The sequence below is a fragment of the Vicia villosa genome, unplaced genomic scaffold (genome assembly GCF_029867415.1).
Source record: "Vicia villosa cultivar HV-30 ecotype Madison, WI unplaced genomic scaffold, Vvil1.0 ctg.001440F_1_1, whole genome shotgun sequence".
Taxonomy (NCBI): domain Eukaryota; kingdom Viridiplantae; phylum Streptophyta; class Magnoliopsida; order Fabales; family Fabaceae; genus Vicia; species Vicia villosa.
The window spans coordinates 459,775-479,983 of NW_026705619.1; the positions used below are offsets into that span (position 1 = coordinate 459,775).

At 35.1% G+C, this 20,209-nt stretch overlaps 2 protein-coding genes across 9 annotated transcripts; one reads left to right on the forward strand and one right to left on the reverse strand.

Annotated features, from left to right (window-relative positions):
* Nucleotides 1-3,183: 3,183 nt before the first annotated feature.
* LOC131635178 (uncharacterized) lies at nucleotides 3,184-12,451 on the forward strand. Its single transcript, XM_058905778.1, has 4 exons — nucleotides 3,184-3,638; nucleotides 11,410-11,469; nucleotides 11,908-11,989; nucleotides 12,079-12,451. Exons 1-4 carry the CDS (start codon nucleotides 3,184-3,186, stop codon nucleotides 12,238-12,240), a joined length of 759 nt encoding a protein of 252 aa, XP_058761761.1. The 3' UTR covers nucleotides 12,241-12,451.
* Nucleotides 12,452-12,516: 65 nt separating this feature from the next.
* LOC131635195 (calcium-dependent lipid-binding protein-like) lies at nucleotides 12,517-17,261 on the reverse strand. 8 transcript variants are annotated; one of them, XR_009293752.1, is made up of 6 exons: nucleotides 16,163-16,592; nucleotides 15,995-16,080; nucleotides 15,725-15,782; nucleotides 14,548-15,559; nucleotides 13,637-13,778; nucleotides 12,529-13,443 (listed from the first exon to the last, which is right to left on the reverse strand). XR_009293752.1 is itself a non-coding variant. In XM_058905797.1 (4 exons), the coding sequence occupies exons 1-4, from the start codon at nucleotides 16,719-16,721 to the stop codon at nucleotides 15,776-15,778; spliced, it is 282 nt and encodes a 93-aa protein (XP_058761780.1). In that variant the 5' UTR covers nucleotides 16,722-16,797; the 3' UTR covers nucleotides 13,787-15,775. The 8 variants fall into 8 exon arrangements, 1 of the variants encoding a protein (XP_058761780.1); XR_009293748.1 differs by adding an exon at nucleotides 16,614-17,261 and having other exon boundaries at nucleotides 12,517-13,443; nucleotides 14,548-16,080; nucleotides 16,163-16,257; XR_009293753.1 differs by adding an exon at nucleotides 16,625-16,773 and having other exon boundaries at nucleotides 12,521-13,443; nucleotides 14,548-16,080; nucleotides 16,177-16,257.
* Between the last annotated feature and the right edge of the window lie 2,948 nt (nucleotides 17,262-20,209).

The window sequence follows — 20,209 nt, forward strand, 5'->3', positions numbered from 1 at the left end:
CATCTGCACGCGGTGCGAAGCGAGAAAAAGTTACGCCTTCGCGGCGCGAACACGGGTACGCGGCGCGACCTGTGCGTATCACAAATTCCTGGCATTCTGCCCACCTGTTCGCGGCGCCAACCCTATGCACGCGGCGCGAACCGGCGATTTCAGAAACCCCAACCTGCAGAAAACAACATTCTACACATTCTAAACTCACCCAATTCATACCAGTACGAACCTAGGGAAAAAAGAATGCACAAACAACACGAAAAACACCTCATAATACATCAATTACACATCAATTAAGTTCATAACAACCTAGATATCATGGATTCAATTATAGGATCAAACATCACACAATTTGACTCAATCCCTAAACCTATCATATGACTCAATCGACCCAAATTCCACATCTATTCAGTATTATCAACCCCTAACCCGATAATAGATGATAATCAGATAAGTCCCCCCTTACCTTAGCCAAATTCTTGAACTCTTCCTCTTTCTCTGCTTCAGCACTTTCACGTTCTTCCTCTATTCTCCTTTTCTGCTCTTTTCACGTTCTTTCTCTAATTTCCTCCTTTTCCTTCTTTTATGAAAAATAATACAATTTAGTAAAAGGCCTTGTGACTAACACCCCTCCTTTTACTAACACTACATCGGCCCAATTCTATTATTTTCCATAATTTTTAGAGAAATGCCAAATAATTCCAATAAAATAATTTAAATCCCAATTAAATTAAATTAAGGAAAATTATGGATGTTACACATGAAGAGTGAAAAGGTGGCAATGTCTGACAAAATGTTATGACATGTTTAAGGACATAGTATCTACTGAGCCTAACAAGGAAATTTGCTTGGATATTATCTATACACATCAGTGGATGGTGTAAAGTTTAAATGATGACTATGCGTGCGTTGGATTTAAAGATAACTCTTTCCAGAAGAAACAGTCAAAAACCGCATTGGGAAGATTAATTGCTTTTAGAGATGTTTCCTTAAAACGCATTTAACCAAAGACCAAAACCATGACCATCGTTAATTTCTATGAATTCAAGTGGCTATATATAGGTGTTAATTCTTCTCTTAAGTCACAACATTCAACATACATCAATTTCTCTCAGTATGTTTTTTGTTTGCATTCAAATAAGTTGTGTCTGGGTTTGGTATTGTGATGGGGTGCTATGCCAAGTGCTAAATCGAAAGAGAAATATGGGTTAGGGATGCTGTTAAATTCTGTCATGAATTATTGTGTGAGGTCACCAAAAAGTGTTCATCCCTATGCATTGTCATGCCTTTTGAAGGAACTGGTGTAGTTGTTATTTGTGATCTAAGTTATGAACACAATTGTAATTTGTGTTATGAGTTACAAGAAATGGTGGACGTGCTGAACTTGAGTTTTCTCTTATGCTCCTCAACAAGTGTATAAGAGTACTCTTATTCCACCATTGGTCCTCAGTGATAAGAACTGGTCTCTTTGATGAGGAACCTATCCCCTATCTTCTTCCTCATGTACACCATAATGTGTGTACTTCACAGAGGGAGTAAATGCAAATGTCAAGTTGCATGTTATGACATCGATGTCTTCTTTGTCATATTGTGGCTAAAAAGGGGGAGAAATATCCGAAGGTATTCTAAAGTCCACTACTATCAAAAGAAACAAAGGATTATTTAAAGACAGTATGGATTGAAGATGTTATGATGTGGTTATAAGATGTTATGAAGACTTGGAGGATTTCTGGAGTCTCTGTCAAACATTAAAAACATTAAACGGGGCTTCATTATTTTAATGATGGTTCTATGTTCTTAAGTTGTTTTTCTGTTTAGTTTATCTGTTGCTGCTAATTATGTGTAATTTTTAATGCCAAGATGTATAGTTTTAGCCAAAATAAGCCAAAGGGAGAGATTGTTAATGCCTTGATCTGTGTGATTGGCATTTATGTTTGGCTAAAATATAGTAGCAGCAATATGTAATAGGATGTATAGAACTTGCAAATATAAATATGAACAAAACAGGTACAACAGCAAGATGTTCTATGGAATGTTAAGATATGAACCGTGACATCGCGCCTGCTAAGCTGAAAGATGAAGATTCCATATGTAATAAACATATGCAGAATAATCTATGGAATATTGTACAATCATATGTGGCGCAGTTTTAAAGGTCAAGAGAATCAAGTCAAAATATTGAAGATTATGTAGTTTCCAATTATGGAGACAATTTAGGAAACTTATGATTTAAAGACCTTTCTTTTAGATGATTTGTAACAGCAAATAAAGTTGTGATTGAAGGCCCAAGTCCAGTTGGGAATATGTTATAAATAGGAAGCTTTGTAACCTAGTTTGTTAAGCAAGCCGAGTATTGAAAAGATGTAAACATTAGGGTTTGTTAAGGTAGATTACCCGAGCTGTGGGATGGCTGCCATGTTCTTCTCTAAACCTGTAGGGAAGAGAAGTATTGTTCTCACTCTAAACCTGTAGGTGAGAGTTGAGTGATATGTGTCTCTTGATCGAAGCTGGTAAGCAAGATCAAGGTTTGTTTGAAGTGTGACTTCACTATGTTCTTATTATCTTCTGTTTGTTATCATTGGTTGTGATTGAAGGGATTGAGGGGGGCCTCATATGTAGGTGAGTCTTAGATAGAAATCTAACTTGGGTAGTGATTAAGTGAGAAGTTATAAACGAGGGAGTTTAGCTTTGAATTGATACTATCATAGTAGATTTATCCCTGGCTTGGTAGCCCCCAGAGTAGGTTGGTTTAACTGAACTAGGTTAACAATTCTTTGTGTTATCTATTTTCTGCACTGATTTATTTATCTAGTATAAGATGTTGTAACATCGGTTATAACATCAGGGAATTCTTTCAAAGCTCGTGCTTTCAGTAAATCAACCCAGATCAAAACCTAATTGTAATTTCTGTGCTATCATTATGTTTAGATGGTCCCAATATCCTTATGGTATTCCATCATGCTAGTATTAAAACTGAAGATCATAATATCCTACTTGTGCAGTTTTATAACAGACCAGATGTCACGACATCATACATGACATTCGGATTCTGTCATACCAGAATTTCAGAGATGTAGGACCCCTTTGTGTTGGCATGAATCTGGAGAAAGTGTAGTACTTGGACCGGAAATTGTTCAAGAGACTATTGAGAAAGTGAAGTTGATTCGAGAGAAGATGAAAAATTTTCAAAGTATGCAGAAAAGTTACCATGATAAGTGGAGGAAAGATTTGGAATTTCAGGCGGGTGATCATGTATTTTTGAGAGTCACGCCAGTGACCGGTGTGGGGAGAACGTTGAAATCTAAGAAAATCACTCCTCATTTTATTGGTCCGTATCAGATTTCGGAAAAAGTTGGAAATGTGGCGTATAGGATGGCATTACCTCCGAATCTTTCGAATTTACATGATGTGTTTCATGTGTCGCAACTCGAGAAGTATATTTCTGATCCGTCCCTTGTGATTCATATGGATGATGTGCAAGTACGGGATAATTTCATGGCGGAGACTATGCCGGTGCGAATCGAGGATCATGAAACGAAGATGCTTAGAGGCAAGGAGATTGATTTGGTGAAAGTAGTCTGGTCGGGAGCTGTTAGAGAGAGTATGACATGGGAGTCGGAAAGCAAGATGCGGGAGTCTTATCCCGAGTTATTTGAATGAGGTAAAATTTCAAGGACGGAAATATTCTAAGTGGGGGAGAGTTGTAACGCCCGTTTTTATTTTAATTATTTATTTTATTATGTATCGTGTGATTTGTTTGGTAGTTAGGTGATTAATTGGTTTTATGTTATTTTATTGGGAATTAGTAGAAATAACATGATTTAGTGAGATTAGTGTTGTTGGGCCTAACTTAGAATTAGAGTTGGTAAGTGGGAGGTGTTAATTAGAGCCTATTAGTAATAATAAGTTAGTAAGATTAACAAAACAAGAGAATTTGGAAAATAGAAAATTAGAAGCTAGGGCAAAACCCAATTGAAGCTAGAGTTGTCTTCAATCCAAACCAAGGTAAGGGTGAGATTCTTTCATGATAAGGAATTATATGATGATAGGTTATGGTGGGGTTTGATTATATGCTTAGTATCCATGTTTGTGTGAGAATTTCAATTGGGAATTGTTAGGGTTCATGCTAGATTTCATGAAATTTGTGTTCTAAACATGTTTTTGATATAGGTTGTTGATGTTAGATGTTAAATACTGGTTCTATATGTTGTTAATTGCTGTATGGAAGTGACTTTGAGGTGTGTGATAGCCTTTTCACAGAATTGAGGTTGTTGTTATTTTTCTGCATTATCGTTAGTCCGCTAAGTGGGATCTGGTCTGCTAAGCGAAGTCTGGAAACAAATTCTGAAATTCACGAGTCCGCTTGTCATACCCCAAAATTTTCCCAACATATTTATTCATATTTCAGTCCATCTGACTTTCAAATGCTCAAAGATACACAAGAAGGAAGCATGCAGTCTCTCTCCTATACAACAACCTCTAAATTAGGGTTTCTGATTTAATCAAGGAATTTGAACTTCTGACACCTCAAGTGGATTCCATGATCTCTCAAATGATTCAAAGTACCCTCATGCCAAGTTTCAAGCCCTGATTCAAAAGATTTCTCATTCAATGACCCAAATAATCAATAATCGACTGGTTGACCTAAAAGTCAAACTATGGTCAAATCATAGTCAAAGTTCCTGATTTTTTGTGTAATTCATCATTTGATCAAGAGTTGATCATGATTCATCAAAAAAAGGTAAAAAATCCACAAAAGTACAAAGTTGCTAAATTAGGGTTTCTAGATAAAAGTCAACTGAACTTTGACCAGCCATAACTCTCTCATACTTTCTCACAAATTCCTCAACCAAAGCTCATTCTCAAGGAAATTTGAGTCTCTACAACTTTGATGTTTGGCCCAAGGTCAAGAAATGCTTCCGCATAAGAGATATGAGCCAATGCATTACAGGTCCTTCTAGAAGATCGCAAAAAGCTATTTTTTGTCAGGAGCCATATCATCAAGATAAAATCTCCAAATGCAAAATATGTTCCAAAGTGGCTTGTAGAAGACATCTTGGGCTTTTCAAAAAGTCCTATAACACCTCCATATGATAATTTTTGAGAGAGTTATGACCTTCTAAAGTTGAGCAATTTTGATGAAAATACATGAAGGCCAAAGTGGTGAATTTTGAGTTTTTAATTAAATGGGCCCAAATCCTTGATTCCAAACTTGATCCATAGGTCATTCACGACCCATAGGCCTTTGGGGTCATTTTTATTATTCTTATTTATTTTTATTTTGAATTTAATTATTTAAATTCAATTTAAATTGAATAGAATAAAGCAAATAAGCAAAGATTTGAATGAGGATACTTTTTTATCAAATATTGAGAGATATTTTGAGTTAAATCAAAGAAATTTCATGGAGGAAAAAGAGATTTGATTGGAACCAAAGATAGAAAGATTTACATAAAATTTTCAATCAAATTTCTTCAAATTTGCAAATCACCAATCACATGATTTTTCTCCAAGTTATTAACCCTAATTATTCCTCTATATATAAGCATAACATCTGCAGACCATGAGGACGAAAAGAGAGAGCAAGGGACTAGGGTTCAAGGTAGCAAAAGTTTCATAAAGCTAGGGCAAATAAAATTTCTCTGTACAGCTACTTTCAAGTCGAACCAAGGCTATATTCTTTTCCCTGAGGAAATTCTGAGTAAGTAAGGATTGGTACAGCATCAACAAATCACGTAAACACCATGTTGCATGTCATTCATATTTATTCAAAGTCTTGATTATCGAATTTTGTTATCTAACGCATTTCCATGAGTTTTGTTGCTTCTAATGTGCTTGTGCTAGTGTTTAGGGTGGTAAGGATCCGTTGTTTCGAAGCTTTAGTGTGGAGATGAGCAATCACCATTGTTAGGGCGTGGAAGTTGGAGACCTTCGTTCTTCATGGTTTAGGCCGTTTCAAGCTAAAATATTAGCACCATTAGATTTAGGATGTCCTAATTAAGTGAACTGGGCTTGTGGTTTTCTCTCTTTCCTTTGATTTTCACAGGATCTAAGCTGTTGCCATGGGAGAAGAAGAAGCAAAGGAAAATCCGTGGGAAATTCTGCAGCAATTCCCATGACTGAATCCGCAGCGAAGATCAAGTGGCCTGGTGGAGAGTCAGTGCGTCCAAGTTAAGGTGCACAAGGTCAGGGGTTCGACCCTTGCGTGCCACACATTATTTTTTCTAAACGTTGCTACGCAGATCCTACGTGCAGCATGCGTATGGGGTTATGGTGTGCCTTCCGAGTCTAGCCATCAGATTCAGTCCAAGATCAGATCCATGCTCCAGAGGCTGCCAATCCACCATGGAACCTCAAAGGCCAACCTCACAGGATCCAACGCCCAGATACATTCTTATTCTCTTTTTTTAGCCTTTTCATTCTATTGTATTGCTGTTTCTTTTTTTTTTTTTGTTTTGTTTTGTTTTCTTTAAAACCAAACTAATCCCTTAACTAATTAGCAACCCCATTAATTAAAATTTAGTTTTAATTTTATTTTTTATTAGTTAATTGTAATATTTAGGATTGGTTAATTTTAATAATTAAAATTATAATATTTAGGTTAGATAATTAGATTGATATTAGGGTCAGTAATTTTAATTAATTAATTTTAGATTCTTTTAATAATATTAATTTTAGGTTTGATAATTTTAAATTAATTTTAGGATAGTTTAACCTCGTTTTTTTAACAAAACCTTAGGTAATCCTAGAATCATCAGGTAGGTATTATCCATTAACATAGTTTTTAAGCCTCATAAACCTTTTGGGTCATAATAAGTTTTCTTAAATAAACCTCATAGGTTTATGATTAGGGTTTGAAGGTTTTTTTTATCTATGTCATTTTTGTCTGTTTATCTGTTTGCCTAAATTATTACAATTTTAACTTTTGATATGTTACATTACAATTGTTGAGAACCCTAATACATTAACCTTTCTTTTCTTTGTGCCCAACTTTTAGGGTTAACCAAGATCATTCAGCCACGCGCCACCAATCAAAAAAGCTGATCAGAGCGGATCAAGGATTCGAGGAAATCAAGACATTCAAGGATATTTATACAAATTATTGATCCCCTCTTATTTTCTGCTTTTAATTTCCCCCATCCCCGCAGGTGTTTATTGTAATAGCGTAGGTTTTAATTCATGCCTTTAATTTCTGCAATTTTTAAACTGCGTGGTTAGTAATCTTAGGGAGTGCAAGCATTGAATCGAATTAGGATAACTAATTACAAGATAAATAATTGAATTGAATCACGTGATTGTTGCACCCACGCACCTTTAGGGTAATCCCTCTTGTTGTCTTATACTGTTGCCTTATTGTTACCTGTTGCCTCTAATTGTACTAAATAGTCAAGTCCCTCGATTCCGAGGATACCTAAAGCAAGGTTGCCTATAGAGATTAAAAATCATCTAGTCCCTCGATGTTGCCTCGGTAAAACATGATGATTGTCCCAATTGCTAAGGTATCCTCGCATGATGCCTAAACAGAATGACTATTACATCCTTCCCTTAGACTACCTGCCCTCTTTATGGCAAGGGAAAGTCTTATGGCGAACGATATCTCGATGACCCTTAACATCCAATTGAAAGACTTCCTGCCCTCTCATGGTATGGATAGACCCTTTCGCCCTGAAAAGCTAAAAGAACAAATTTCTAAACTTAGGGTAGTTGCTATTAATTGCTTGCTCTTTTTCAAATTCAAATTCAAGTTCAAAATCTTTTCCCACTTCTTTTCAAAGAAACTTTTCAAAAAGACTACGCTTATTTACAAGCTAAAGTTCTTATTCAAATTTCTATTCACAGCCCACTTTTTCAAACAATTCAAATATTTTGAAAACAAAGTGAGCTAAGCAATTAAGAGCCCATGGATAACCATGGATGCAAAGGGTGCTTTACACCTTCCCTTTGTATAATTTACCCCCCGAACTCAAATTTTTTTAAAAGGTCTTTTTCTGTTCTTTTAGCCTTTCCTAAAATTGGATAAAATAAAAGTCGGTGGCGACTCTTGCTTACCGCGACATTTCTTAAAAGTCAGTTCACCGTATTACACCGCTAAGCGGGATTGGTCCACTAAGCAGAGCTGTGAATATGATTCACTACTGTTTTTAGTTTTAGTTAGCGCGCTTGTGGCCCGCTAAGCGAAATTTGCTGTCAAAAACTTTTTGAAACTTCTACTTGTTGTATCTTTTGATTCGTAACTCTTTTTTACGCACCGTTTGAACCTCCATAAAGAAGAAATTAATTCCTATCTAATGAAATTGATTTGAAATGATCTTTGATAACTTTTCTTGAGTTGTATTTTTGTGATATCGTGATGTATTGTGAAGTGAGTATTGTTGTATGTTGGTATATACTAAAGACGTGATTGAGAAGTGATGAATTACTATAATAGTAATGATATTGTTGTTGCCATTGAATCTTGGCATTGAGTTTAGGTTGTTTAGCCAATGTTGTGACGTGTTGTGAATGTTGTGTTTTGTGGATGTCGCATTATTGAGTCACATCCATTGTATAGTTTGGTATAGCCTGAAAATGGTAACGACGATAGCCTGAAAATGGCAACCACGATGGCCTATATTGGCGATTTTTTGAGATGGAGCCAATGCTCAACATAATGGCATGTATTGGCGGTTGGTATCACATGCATATACATAGTATTGAGTCGCATATTGAGTTGCATATTGAGTTGTGATTATGAAGTGAATGTTATACTGTGTTGATGACATAGTTGTGAAATTATATTTGTTGTTATGATTGGTTGATAACATTGTTGTTGTGATGAAAGTTGCATTATGTTGAGAAGTGGTGAATTGTGTATGATCTTATTTTTGTTATAAGTATTTTCATACGTTCCTTTATACTGTTTGATATCTCACCCCTTCTGTTTGAATGTTACCCTTTGTTGGTAACGTGCAGGTAACGAAGATGAGTAGCCGTTATCGTTAGTAGCTCGAGTTGGTGTCTTTTGCTCTGATACGTAGCACTCGGGGGGATTGACGCTTATTTTGTTTTGTTATGATTAAGTTGAATTATGAGTTGTTTCCGAAGAAGTTTATTTCTTGTTGCTTTCAAGATAAACAAAGATGCTATCATTTGAAGCTTATTAAGATGTGTTTTCCGCTGCATTGTTTATTAAAGTTGATTTGGTTTTGAAGACTATTAATTGTTATGAGTTCTCCCTGTTCACATGTGTTATGTATCTATTATAATGAGCTTTTATGTGATTGTTTCAATGCTGTAATGTAATACCTCATGTCTGTTTGGAATTTCTGCACTCTGATTGGTATTATGAATGTTGGGTAGATTTGGGGTGTTACAAGTAGTCGCTTGACATCTTAATTAAAAAATTTGTACACTGGTAACCATGAGGTCGTCTTCATGGAATTGAATCATAGCAATGTCCCCATAGGAGAAACTGACACTGGATGCAGAAGTTAGGTGAGACTTTGATGGTGAATCAAAGAAGTGCATGACCTGGTGAGCATGCCTCTTACATGAGAAGATTGACTTTCCCCCTCTCGATGAAACCTTTAATAATAGTGTTGATTCCATGGTGAATAGGTTTTCATCTACTTCTTTCTTCTACTTCTTTTTCTTTCTTAGTTGGGGACTTATAGGTCTATTATAGACACAAGATTGTGATCTCCATTTAGAGCTATATAACGTGCCCTAAACATATATTTTTAGATACCCTCTAGACAAGGCACTATATTTCCTTCTTCAGCTGATGAAAATCATATGTATAATGATCTGTAACATTATGGTATTTTCACTACTTGTTGGGTTTGTTTACCATCACCTCCCATTTAGGGATTAAGGTCCGGGAATGTCCTTGGTATGAAAACCTCTTGGCATATTTGTTTTCACCTGGTGTTTAACGGGGTGTAATTATCCACGGGTTTTCTAGGAGGTTTGAAGAGCCCGTTGAACCTAATTGTTTGAGGGTAATTCTCTACATTTTTCCTATATTGACGTGTTCCTTCGCAATTATAGATCTTTTCTCGAAATTCCATTCCTCTTCCTTTACGAAACATTTCTCCTTTGCCATTATTTCTTCCATCTTCTATGCATGTGTTTGAGTGAGGGACTCGTTGAAATGTATGACTTTGAGTCCATTCTAAAAGGTCCCCACAAACATCTCCTGGTTAGGGTTTATCACAGTGATGGTGGGCTTGTTGAAACACGTCAGATATTCGCACAAGAACAAAAAATGACTCTAATGACACACGTTAAAAATACTTATAGTGTACACCTTGCGGTGCTTGGTCGTTAAGAACTAGTGGAACAATTTCTTGGACAAGTTTTGATAATTGATTATACAGAACCTGTGAAGATTCATGTACCCGTGTAAAGGCACCAATTTCAAGGGTTTGAAGAAAAGTTTGCACTTGAGAGATTCCCATGCATCTATGATCACCATATATGTATGGAAAACAATAATGTTCTCTTGAAGACCCATTTTCCATCAAACATCACTAGAAGGGATGGCTTAAAGTTTTCTGGGACTAGGGTGTCCCTGATCTCCACAGCGAGGGGTTTGGGGTCCAGAACCTCTATGTCCTCATGTCGATCATTGTCCTATTATTGTTGCTTCTAAATGTTCTAAACCCTTGTTTGCATGTTTAGTTATGGATACTTAGATCTTCTACATCAACTTGCATTTCCGCTCTAGACTCTTGGTCACCTTTACTGGATGAAATCCTTGTGGCAACCATTGTGAAATGCGAGTAGATTAATCAAAAGCTCTTGAAAGGGTGTGGTTCATGAACTTTTTTCGTACCCCACAATGGGTGTCAACTATAGTTGGTGTGAGTACAACACTAGTGACGACCTAGTTTGCAAGATATTTATGTATAGTCATTTATAACCTAATGAAACAAACATAGTCTTGAAGTTTTAATCTTGGCTACAAGTCACAAGACTCTGTTCTATTCGAAAGTATGGTCGATAACTCATCAATGAAGGAGAGTGGTGTATGACTCATCACTAAGGATGTAGCAAAACATGGTGAATATGCATCAATGTTAAACACGTGTATCATATCACTGATTCTCCTTTAAATCCTCTCTGTGTATCACATGGTTTGAAACGAGTGGATCGAGGTTACCAATCAAACTATATTATAGTATTTCCAGTGGCGGAGCCAGAAATTTTAGACAGCCTGGGAAAAAACTTTACACCATTGATTATTCATCTGTTTAATTTTCAAACCCTATTTTTACTAATTTTGCCCCTAATTTTGTCTAAGAATCGACTATTAAATTGGGGGGAGTACAAAGAAAATAGGGGTTGAGCCCGGGCGCCTGCCCGGGCTAGCTAGGCCTTGGCTCCGCCCCTGACTATTTCATTATGGTCCAATACAATTTAATATTTATAAAATAGGCTGTCAGTAGTCAAAGCATGGGAAGAAAGTGCAAAGTCTAACTCTAAAGCACAGAACAAGTAAGAGCTTGTACTGTCTATTGCTTTTTTCATAATTGAAGTGTTTTTTTTTTAGTTTTAGTAAATTGTTAGGACCATCCATTGAGTCTCCATAACTAATAAGGAAGTAATGCTGATGGGGAAAAAGAAGTTTTGCATAAAACATGAAAAAGCTTGTTGAAGAACTTAAGCAAAATAAGTTGAAAACAGATTACGAACATGTCTAATGAGTAACTTATGCCAGTGAATAAACTGAAAAAGTTAATCCAAACATTCTTAAGTCATTGCAATAGCTAACCTTCTAAAAAAATATTCAATTGCCTAGAAATTCATTACATTTCATTTCAAATAGGTATCAGCTATTTGTTTTACCATGTTAGGTTATTAACATCAAATGTTCATGTTATTTTATCAGTTAATGACTTATTTTTTAAGTTAGTCAACAAACTTGTATAACAGGGCTCAGAGAAAACTTTCAACCATTACAGCATGGGAGAACAACAAGAAAGCTGCACCAGAAGCTGAATTGAGAAAACTTGAGGTAACAACTTATTTTTACAAGCAATAATAACATAAATTTAACTTTAAGCTATGGAAAAACAAATAACTTAAACTTTTCACTGTGAATAGGAACAACTAGAGGGGAAAAAGGGAGAATATGCAGAGAAAATGAAGAACAAAATAGCATTACTTCACAAGAAAGCTGAAGAAAAGAGGGCAGTGATTGAGGCCACGAAAGGAGAAGAGTTACTCAAAGCAGAAGAGGTGGCTGCAAAATACAGGGCAACATGAACAGCTCCAAAGAAACTCTTTGGTTTATTCTAATGCTAGAATCCTCAAGCCTGATAAAAAAATTATGTGTTGTTTTATTCATATATACTTTCTTCATGTGTGGTTTGGTGTCTTTTTTAGTCTATGTTAATTTATTCTGTGTGCATAGTGATATATATTGGCTTGTATATATCCATTACTTTGGAATAAAAATAATTTAATTCTTCTTCAACTTGTGCAATATAAGATTTTTTTAGCTTTAGACAACTAATTCAGTTCTGTAACTTCAAATTCAAATCCATGTTACCAAAGTACACATTTGAGTATTTTGCCTTGGTGATGCATTTACAAAAATGAAGTTAACATAAAAGGCAAAGATGACTAACTATTCTATCATATATCAAAGTTGATAACATAAAAGTCAAAGATAACTAACTATTCTATCATATGTCAAAGTTGATAACATAAAAGGCAAAGATAACTAACTATTCTATCATATATAATTATATATGGAGGAGAGTAATCTTAGTCATATCTACCATCAAGGAGATTCAGGAAATTGTCAGTGTGTCCCAAGAATTATATATCATCAGGCATATGTAATAGGTGCTTTAGTGCAGAATCAGAAGTATCAAGAAATTCATAATTTCCTGAATCTGAACCAGCTCTATTGTCGCCAAGCTTTGGTTTATAGCTATTTGTTTGTTCGCGAGGCCTGTTTTGTTCTTGATTCATGTTGTCAATTTCAAGCTTTGGTGTTGTTGACACTTTAAGGCTTAGTTTATGCCTTTGAGTGTTTTTCACCTGAGACGAGACATCAGAACATGACTCGTCTAACGTTGTCGATGATAGTGATGAAGCCGATGCTTGTGAGACTAGACTTTGGGACACCAGTTCTTCCTTTCCCTTGATCTTCCGAAACGACTGACCCACATCAGAATTCCAAAGTTTAAGAAAGTAATCTGAACATGTTGTTTTCGATGGAGAGCCTGAATAGTGCAATGTGGATTCAATTGACAACCTTGCCTCTGCCTCAACCCTCGCACTTTCCCATTGAACCATGTGGCGCATAGAAGGAGCATTCGACTGGACATTACTATCAGGAATAAGACAGGGATGTCTTCCCCTAGTGACCGAAGGACGCGCTTCTTTAGATGTGTGCTGCAGTAGTTCTTAATTTCGTTGTTTGTTCTTCCTGGTAGCTGGGATGCTATAGCAGCCTACCTAAATTATTGCATAGTTTCCAGTTACATGACAAGTGAATGCAATATCACAAGTAGAGATCAATGCAACAACCATGTTGCAACACATTTACTAGGAAGCTTATGAGTGGAGTGAAGCTTTAGGAACAAGATGAGATGATATCTTGTATATATGTGAATGTTGAACAAAATGAAGAAATGGAGCAGTGAGGTACCTGTTGCCAAGCATGGCATGAAGTTGCATAATAGTAGTTTCTTCTTCATTAGTAAATGGACCACGCTTGATGCCAGGACGAAGATAGTTTATCCATCAAAAGCCGACAACTCTTTCCACATCTCAAGAGATCTAGTTGTAAACTGTTGTGAAAATCGATACCGTAAACAAAGTATAAACAATTTCTTTTTGATCAAGAAACACACAAGGGTAGAAGAGATAGTAAAATAAGAAGAACACAATAAGGATTGGTTATAACTTCTATTCTTTCCTTTCTCCTTAAAACAAGATTACAAGTTACAAGAACTAGTATGAGACCCGTGCTCCCGCACCGGTAATAGAATTATCATAGTGTAAATAACTAAAAATATGTCGTAATTTAGAATCTTTAAATAATAGTCATAAAATAAAAAAACAAAATATTTGTTAATGTGATAACACATAAATGTGTTTTAATGTTATAACACTTAGATAATATCAAATACAAATATAAAATTTGAAATGATTTATTTTTAAAAAAAATAAAGAGTAATCATATAGAAAAATAATGATTGATTGATTACAATTAGATTGATTAAACTAAAATAAATATTGTCTTGTTAGAGATTAAATAATTTATTTTTTTTAACGGAGTTTTACTCGTTTTGTTTCTTAAATTAAAATAATGATTGATTAAACTAAAATAAATATTATCTTGTTAGTGACCCGTGAGATAAATAGATTTTTAATGTTATTAAAATTTTTTTTAAAAAAAAAATACATGCAATTGATATGATATAATATTCTTTTAATAGCTTCAACTTAAATTTAAAAAAGTTTGATATGACAGCAAATGCCATTGCTACATTTTTTTATGTTTACCTAAACAATTAATTTAGATATCCTAACACTGAATTGAAGTTAAACTGGTACCTGCGGTGCAGTGCAGCCTTTTTTCTCTGCCCTCCCAAAATTTCAAGAAGTTAAACTGGTACCTATATTAATATCTATATAAAGTGCACATTTAAAAGGTATAAATTTTGCAAGTTAAACAATGTGTGGTGCCTATATTGATATCTAAATAAAATGCACAGTTAAAAGGTAGAAATTTTGCAAACCAGTTAATAAATTAAGTAGTTGTTTTCTATGGTTAAAAGTGATGTTACAGGGACGGGGACCAAGATCTTCCTAGTGGTTAAAAGTGATGTTACACAACTACCAACTCATCTAATTTAATCGGATAATATCTATTTGAAAAGCAGCTTTTGTGAAGACCTTAAGTTAGTAGGTGCAAGTAGGAACTTCTGCATCAGTAAGAAAGCACATCAAGTTAATGCAAGTTGATAAAGAACTGTACAATGCGCAGAGTTTCACCAAAATGTTAAACATCGGTTTTGCAGCAATTGTCATTTAATACAAACCAAACTAAAAAATTATTCATATTTCATATTCAACGAATTGCTTTAATATACTTCATATTCCTACAGTATGATTCTAAAAATGAATTGCTTTAGCATCCAAGTTATCCAATGGAAACTTTATATTCAACGAATTGCTTTAATATATTTCTTTGGACAATGCAAAAATGTTAAAAAACCATATAGTAAGAAGAAAGAGTAAAGTATAAAACAACCCTTGGACACTACAGAAATGTTAATAACCCATATAATGAGAAGAAAGAGTAAAGTATAAAACATAAGTTTTAAAAAATTATATTGTTATATTCAATCATATTGAGATATAAGTGAATGTGTTTGAGATATAAGGAAAAGCCACAATAAACACCTGCAGAATATGTTTAAATAAAGACATGAACAACAGAAGTGTAAATTGTTTTTTTATAAATTATTATATATTAACAGAGGAACTTCGGGTGCAAGGAAAAGCCATAACCTTTTGTAACGATTATGTTTGTTTGTTGTGCTCCAAATGGCGAGAACAACTTCTAGAACCAACAAAGCAATGTTGAAAAGTTAAGGGATTAATGCATTGAACACAAATAAATGAGTGTATTAGAAAAGCAGAAGATTAAGAAAAACAAAAATCAATCCATATAAGCCGCTTCTGTGTGTATAATAAAGTTCTCGAAATATCACAAAACTTAAACTACCTAAAGGGTTCTGCCATTGAACCTGTAAATAGTTCAGCAGATATGAAACTTTTACAACCTACAAAATAACAAAAATAAATTAACAAACTTTTAGTAACATGAAATAAGTAAACTCATGTCCATGTCTCTAACAATCGTAGATCTGCAAGTTAGTGACAAAAAATGGAACAACAATCCTATGAGGCCTTTGGAACAACTTCAAAAACTTAGATATGTTTTGATCTGGATTCAAGAAGATATATAACTAAGACAAATTAAAATTCACATTACCTAGTTTTCACAAGAATACCACCAAGTGGCACAACAATCCTTTGAGGCCATTGGAGCATATCAGTAACAATTGAGTTCATAGTATCCTATTAAATGATGGGTAAATCTTAGTGTGGATTATGAGTATTAGTAAAAAAATGAGTATTAGTTCAAAAGAGGCCAACTTACAGATTAGAACCTACATCAATCATATATGAAATTCTAGGAAGTGCCGGCAAACTTCCACAAACTTCCTTCAGAGTGTAATCAACCCGAGGCTTTGGCTGAATAAATGTTAATGGGAAAGTCAGTAAGTCCAAGACTGATAATCAAACAGTAGTGTCCCAAGTAATTCATAATTCAATTCGAAGATTTCACAAACAAAACTATAAGCAGCAGATTAAGAAACTCAAGTATATTACATAAAGAATAAATAACTTTAAATTCAAAAGACTCATCCTCAACAAATCAATGAAAATGATCACATAAGATAATAAAAACAAAAACTTTTGCTTCTAAATGATTTCTGACATCATCTTTCAAATTTAAAACACACTAAACCGATATGCATATGCAATCCTTCAAGAAAAATAAGAAGATATATATGTAGAGCAGAAGAATTCCAAAATCATGATATAACCTTGTCAGTACCATAGATGTAATCGCAATAAGTGAAAATTGATGCAAAATTACTTTGGCTTTGTCCTCCAACATAATGATGGTAATCATGATGCTCAGAGCCCACCATAAAATGGAATATATTTCGTGGGATTCCAGAGACTGGAAAAAAAATTCAAACAAATATAAAACAGAACCGATAAATTGAACTCAATCTACAGATCTTGAACAGTCAAACTGGGAGGAAGAGATTGCCTCAACTTATCAGCCTTATTAGTATTAAACACACACAGCGTGTACAAATACTTCGAGCAATGAATCTTTAACTTTAGTACCACATCCTTATTCCTCTTGATTTTCACAGATCTCGCATCCTTTCTACGCGCCGTCAAAAGAAATTCCTTGATCTCGTGGATCTGCTTTGCCATTGATGCGGTTGTTTTGAGAGTATCAGAGAAGGAGAGGCGACGGTCAACGGCGAGATCGCTCGAAATAAGAATCCAACTGCTTCCTTGTGACACCCGTGAGATGGGGAATATGAAAATGGGCTTAATATTTTCATTAAGGTGGTGGTGGCCGGAGAAAGGGCCGACGGCGGCTAGGGTTTAATGGAGAAGAGAGGGGAGACGAGAGAAAATGGAAGAGAGAGAATGAAAATGTAGTGACAGATGAAAATGGTGTCGAAGAGGTTGGAGTGAAATGGGTTATGCAAGTACAACAATTGAAATAACTGACCAATGAGAACACAACATTTGGCATGTGCTATTTTTTATTTTGTTAATTACATGAATAACCTTTTGTATGGGTAAAGAAATTATAAGAAAAGGGCAAAATAGACAGTTTGGGCAATCTCTTATTAATGGGTAGATAGTAGATAACAAATAACCCTCTCACCCTAAATTAGGATTTGCAGTCTGCAATGATGAGAGACTAGTATGCTATTTATAATAAAACCTAACATACTAAACTAACGGGCCTTTTCACAAATACCCATTACAAGCCAACTTAGAGTACAAGTTAACTTAAACAATTGGACATAACAAACAGACCCAATTCAAAATACTAACAACCCTAACATTTCAACACCCACATACTAGAACTCACTTCGACTACAGTATGTAGGTCTTCGACACAGTCTCTGTCGAACCATAAGCTACCCTTCGACACACTAGAGTTCGATCCAATTCTCACAAATCTTCACCTTGGAACAAACTCTATAACATCAAGGAACAAACTAGCTTTCTTCATGCAGCTTTATCAACTGCATACAGCGGAAAAACTTGCAACTCGGCAATGTCTTGGTGATCATATCAGCAGCATTGTGATCTGTCAAAACCTTCAGCATTTGGACTTCTCCACGCTCGATTACTCCTCTGACAAAATGCAACCTGATGTGCTTAGTTCGCTCATGATATGCTGATTTCTTCAACATGTGTATTGCACTTTAACTATCACATTTAACAATGATACCTCGACCTTGAAGTTTCAGCTCCTTCGCAAAACCATCAAGCCACAATGCTTCTTTAACAGCTCCAGTGAGAGCAATATACACCGACTTAGTGTTTGATAAAGCAACAACCTTAAGAAGTATTGCTTTCCAACTAATTGCAGTGCCAAACATAGTGAAAACATATCCAGAAATAGATTTTATGGAATCCATACAACCTGCATAATAAGAGTCGACATATCTTTCGATTACTGCTTTACTATATTCACCCAAGGCTCCCCCATAAATTAGGACCTTATTCAGAGACCCGTTTATGTACCTTAAAATCCACTTCAATGCTTGCCAGTGACACTTTTCCAGGATTCGCCATGTACCTGCTTACAAGACTTACTGCATATGCTGTGTCGGGTCTAGTACAGACCATAACATACATCAAAGAACCTACTATATTAGCATATGGAATAACATTCATATAAGCTCTTTCGACATCAGTACCGGGGCACTGATCAACACTCAGCTTGAATTAAGGGTTTGTTGGAATCACAACAGGCTTTGAATTCAACATACCAAACTTTTCGAGAATCTTCCGTAGATATGTCTCTTGAGATAAGCATAATTTCAACTGCTTTCTATCTCTTTGAATGTCAATTCCAAGAATCCTGGATGCATCTCCCAGATCCTTCATATCAAATTCCTTATCGAGTTCAGCCTTCACCCTCTTTACATCTTCGACATTGTTGTTTGCTATGAGAATATCATCCACATAAAGCAACAAAATAACAAATGAATTACCAGGTAGAAATCTGAAGTAAACTCAATGTTTGAGGTGACTTCTAATGAAACTTATGCGTGCCATGAACCTGTCGAATTTCCTATTCCACTATCGAGGAGATTGTTTCAGTCCATATAAAGATCTCTTTAGCTTGCACATATAATCTTCCTTCCCCTTTTCGACATACCCTTCAGAACGCAGTCTTCACATCCATCTATTCCTGTTCAAGATCAAACTGTGCCACTGTGGCAAGCAACATTCGAATGGACCTATGCTTCACAACAAGAGAAAATGGATCATTAAAGTCGGCACCTTCTTTCAGAGTGAAACCCCTTGCGACCAACCTTGACTTGTATCTTTTCGATGGAAAAATAGAAATCCCTCTCAACAAACTATTTTTGAACGGAAAAATAGAAAACCCTCTCAACAAACTATTTTACCCTCAATTTTAGAAACACAACTACCTAAATCACTAATACACCCAAAAACTACATTTTGCTGTTGTTTATAAAATTTTAACTAACTATCTCTATATATATTATTACTTCAATTCTATTTTCTTCCTACTATCCGATGTGGGACTTGGATGAATATACTATTTAACCCAACAAGTATACATTCTTCTGCGATCCAAAGCCACAAGATCATTTTAGAAACATTATATAACTAATCCATTCTAATTTATATATTTGTTATGTATTAGTATATTATATCATATTTGTGTTACCAAAGATTTCGACTTCTCTATATTTTTAGAAAGTGTGGGAAGAGACGAAAAGATAGCCTGGACGAAGAAGGTTCGACGCAGAATCTAATAAGGCTCCGTCGAAGCAAGTCACAGCGCATTTACTCTTAGAAGATGCAAGTGTCAAAATTCTGGCTTCTAAGAGTAGTCGAAGTCGAAGGGCGGGAAGAAAAGTGACAGTTGTTGGTGGTTTTATATTATGAGACATGTGGAGAAGTTCTAATAAATATCTTATGCATGGTTGTACACGTGTCGTCAGTGGTTTAAGCAACCGTCAGAAGCAGTTATTTTGAAATGCCTATTTAAGCAGAAGAATAGAATCATCTTAGAGGTCCACAATTTTACACTTTACGATAAACTCAATCTCTACACTGAAAATGAGAAACGAGTGCAATCTGAAAATGTATGTCTGTGTACCAATTTACTTTTCATGCAATCATTTACATCCTTTCCATTAATGTCATTTTGTTTCCTTTTACTACGCTTCATCACCTTTTACTTTGCATTTATTTCAGTTAAAGTCTTTTCACTAGTTCTTCTTTTTCTCTACATTAATTTCGTTTGTCTTTATTGCATTTAATTGGGTTTTATCCCGCGTTTATTGCATTTAAAAGTCACTTGCTGTCCACTTTTCTATCATTCATTAATCTTAAT

Excerpts from the sequence above, each read along its gene's own strand:
- LOC131635178 (XM_058905778.1), top strand. The coding sequence starts at position 3,184 with ATGCAGAAAAGTTACCATGATAAGTGGAGGAAAGATTTGGAATTTCAG. Across the intron at positions 3,639-11,409 it reads ATGCGGGAGTCTTATCCCGA|GCTGTCAGTAGTCAAAGCAT; the intron begins GTTATTTGAATG and ends TTTATAAAATAG. Across the intron at positions 11,470-11,907 it reads AACTCTAAAGCACAGAACAA|GGCTCAGAGAAAACTTTCAA; the intron begins GTAAGAGCTTGT and ends CTTGTATAACAG.
- LOC131635195 (XM_058905797.1), bottom strand. The coding sequence starts at position 16,721 with ATGGTGGGCTCTGAGCATCATGATTACCATCATTATGTTGGAGGACAA. Across the intron at positions 16,258-16,613 it reads ACATCTATGGTACTGACAAG|CCAAAGCCTCGGGTTGATTA; the intron begins GTTATATCATGA and ends ACATTTATTCAG. Across the intron at positions 16,081-16,176 it reads GAATTTCATATATGATTGAT|GATACTATGAACTCAATTGT; the intron begins GTAGGTTCTAAT and ends ATCATTTAATAG.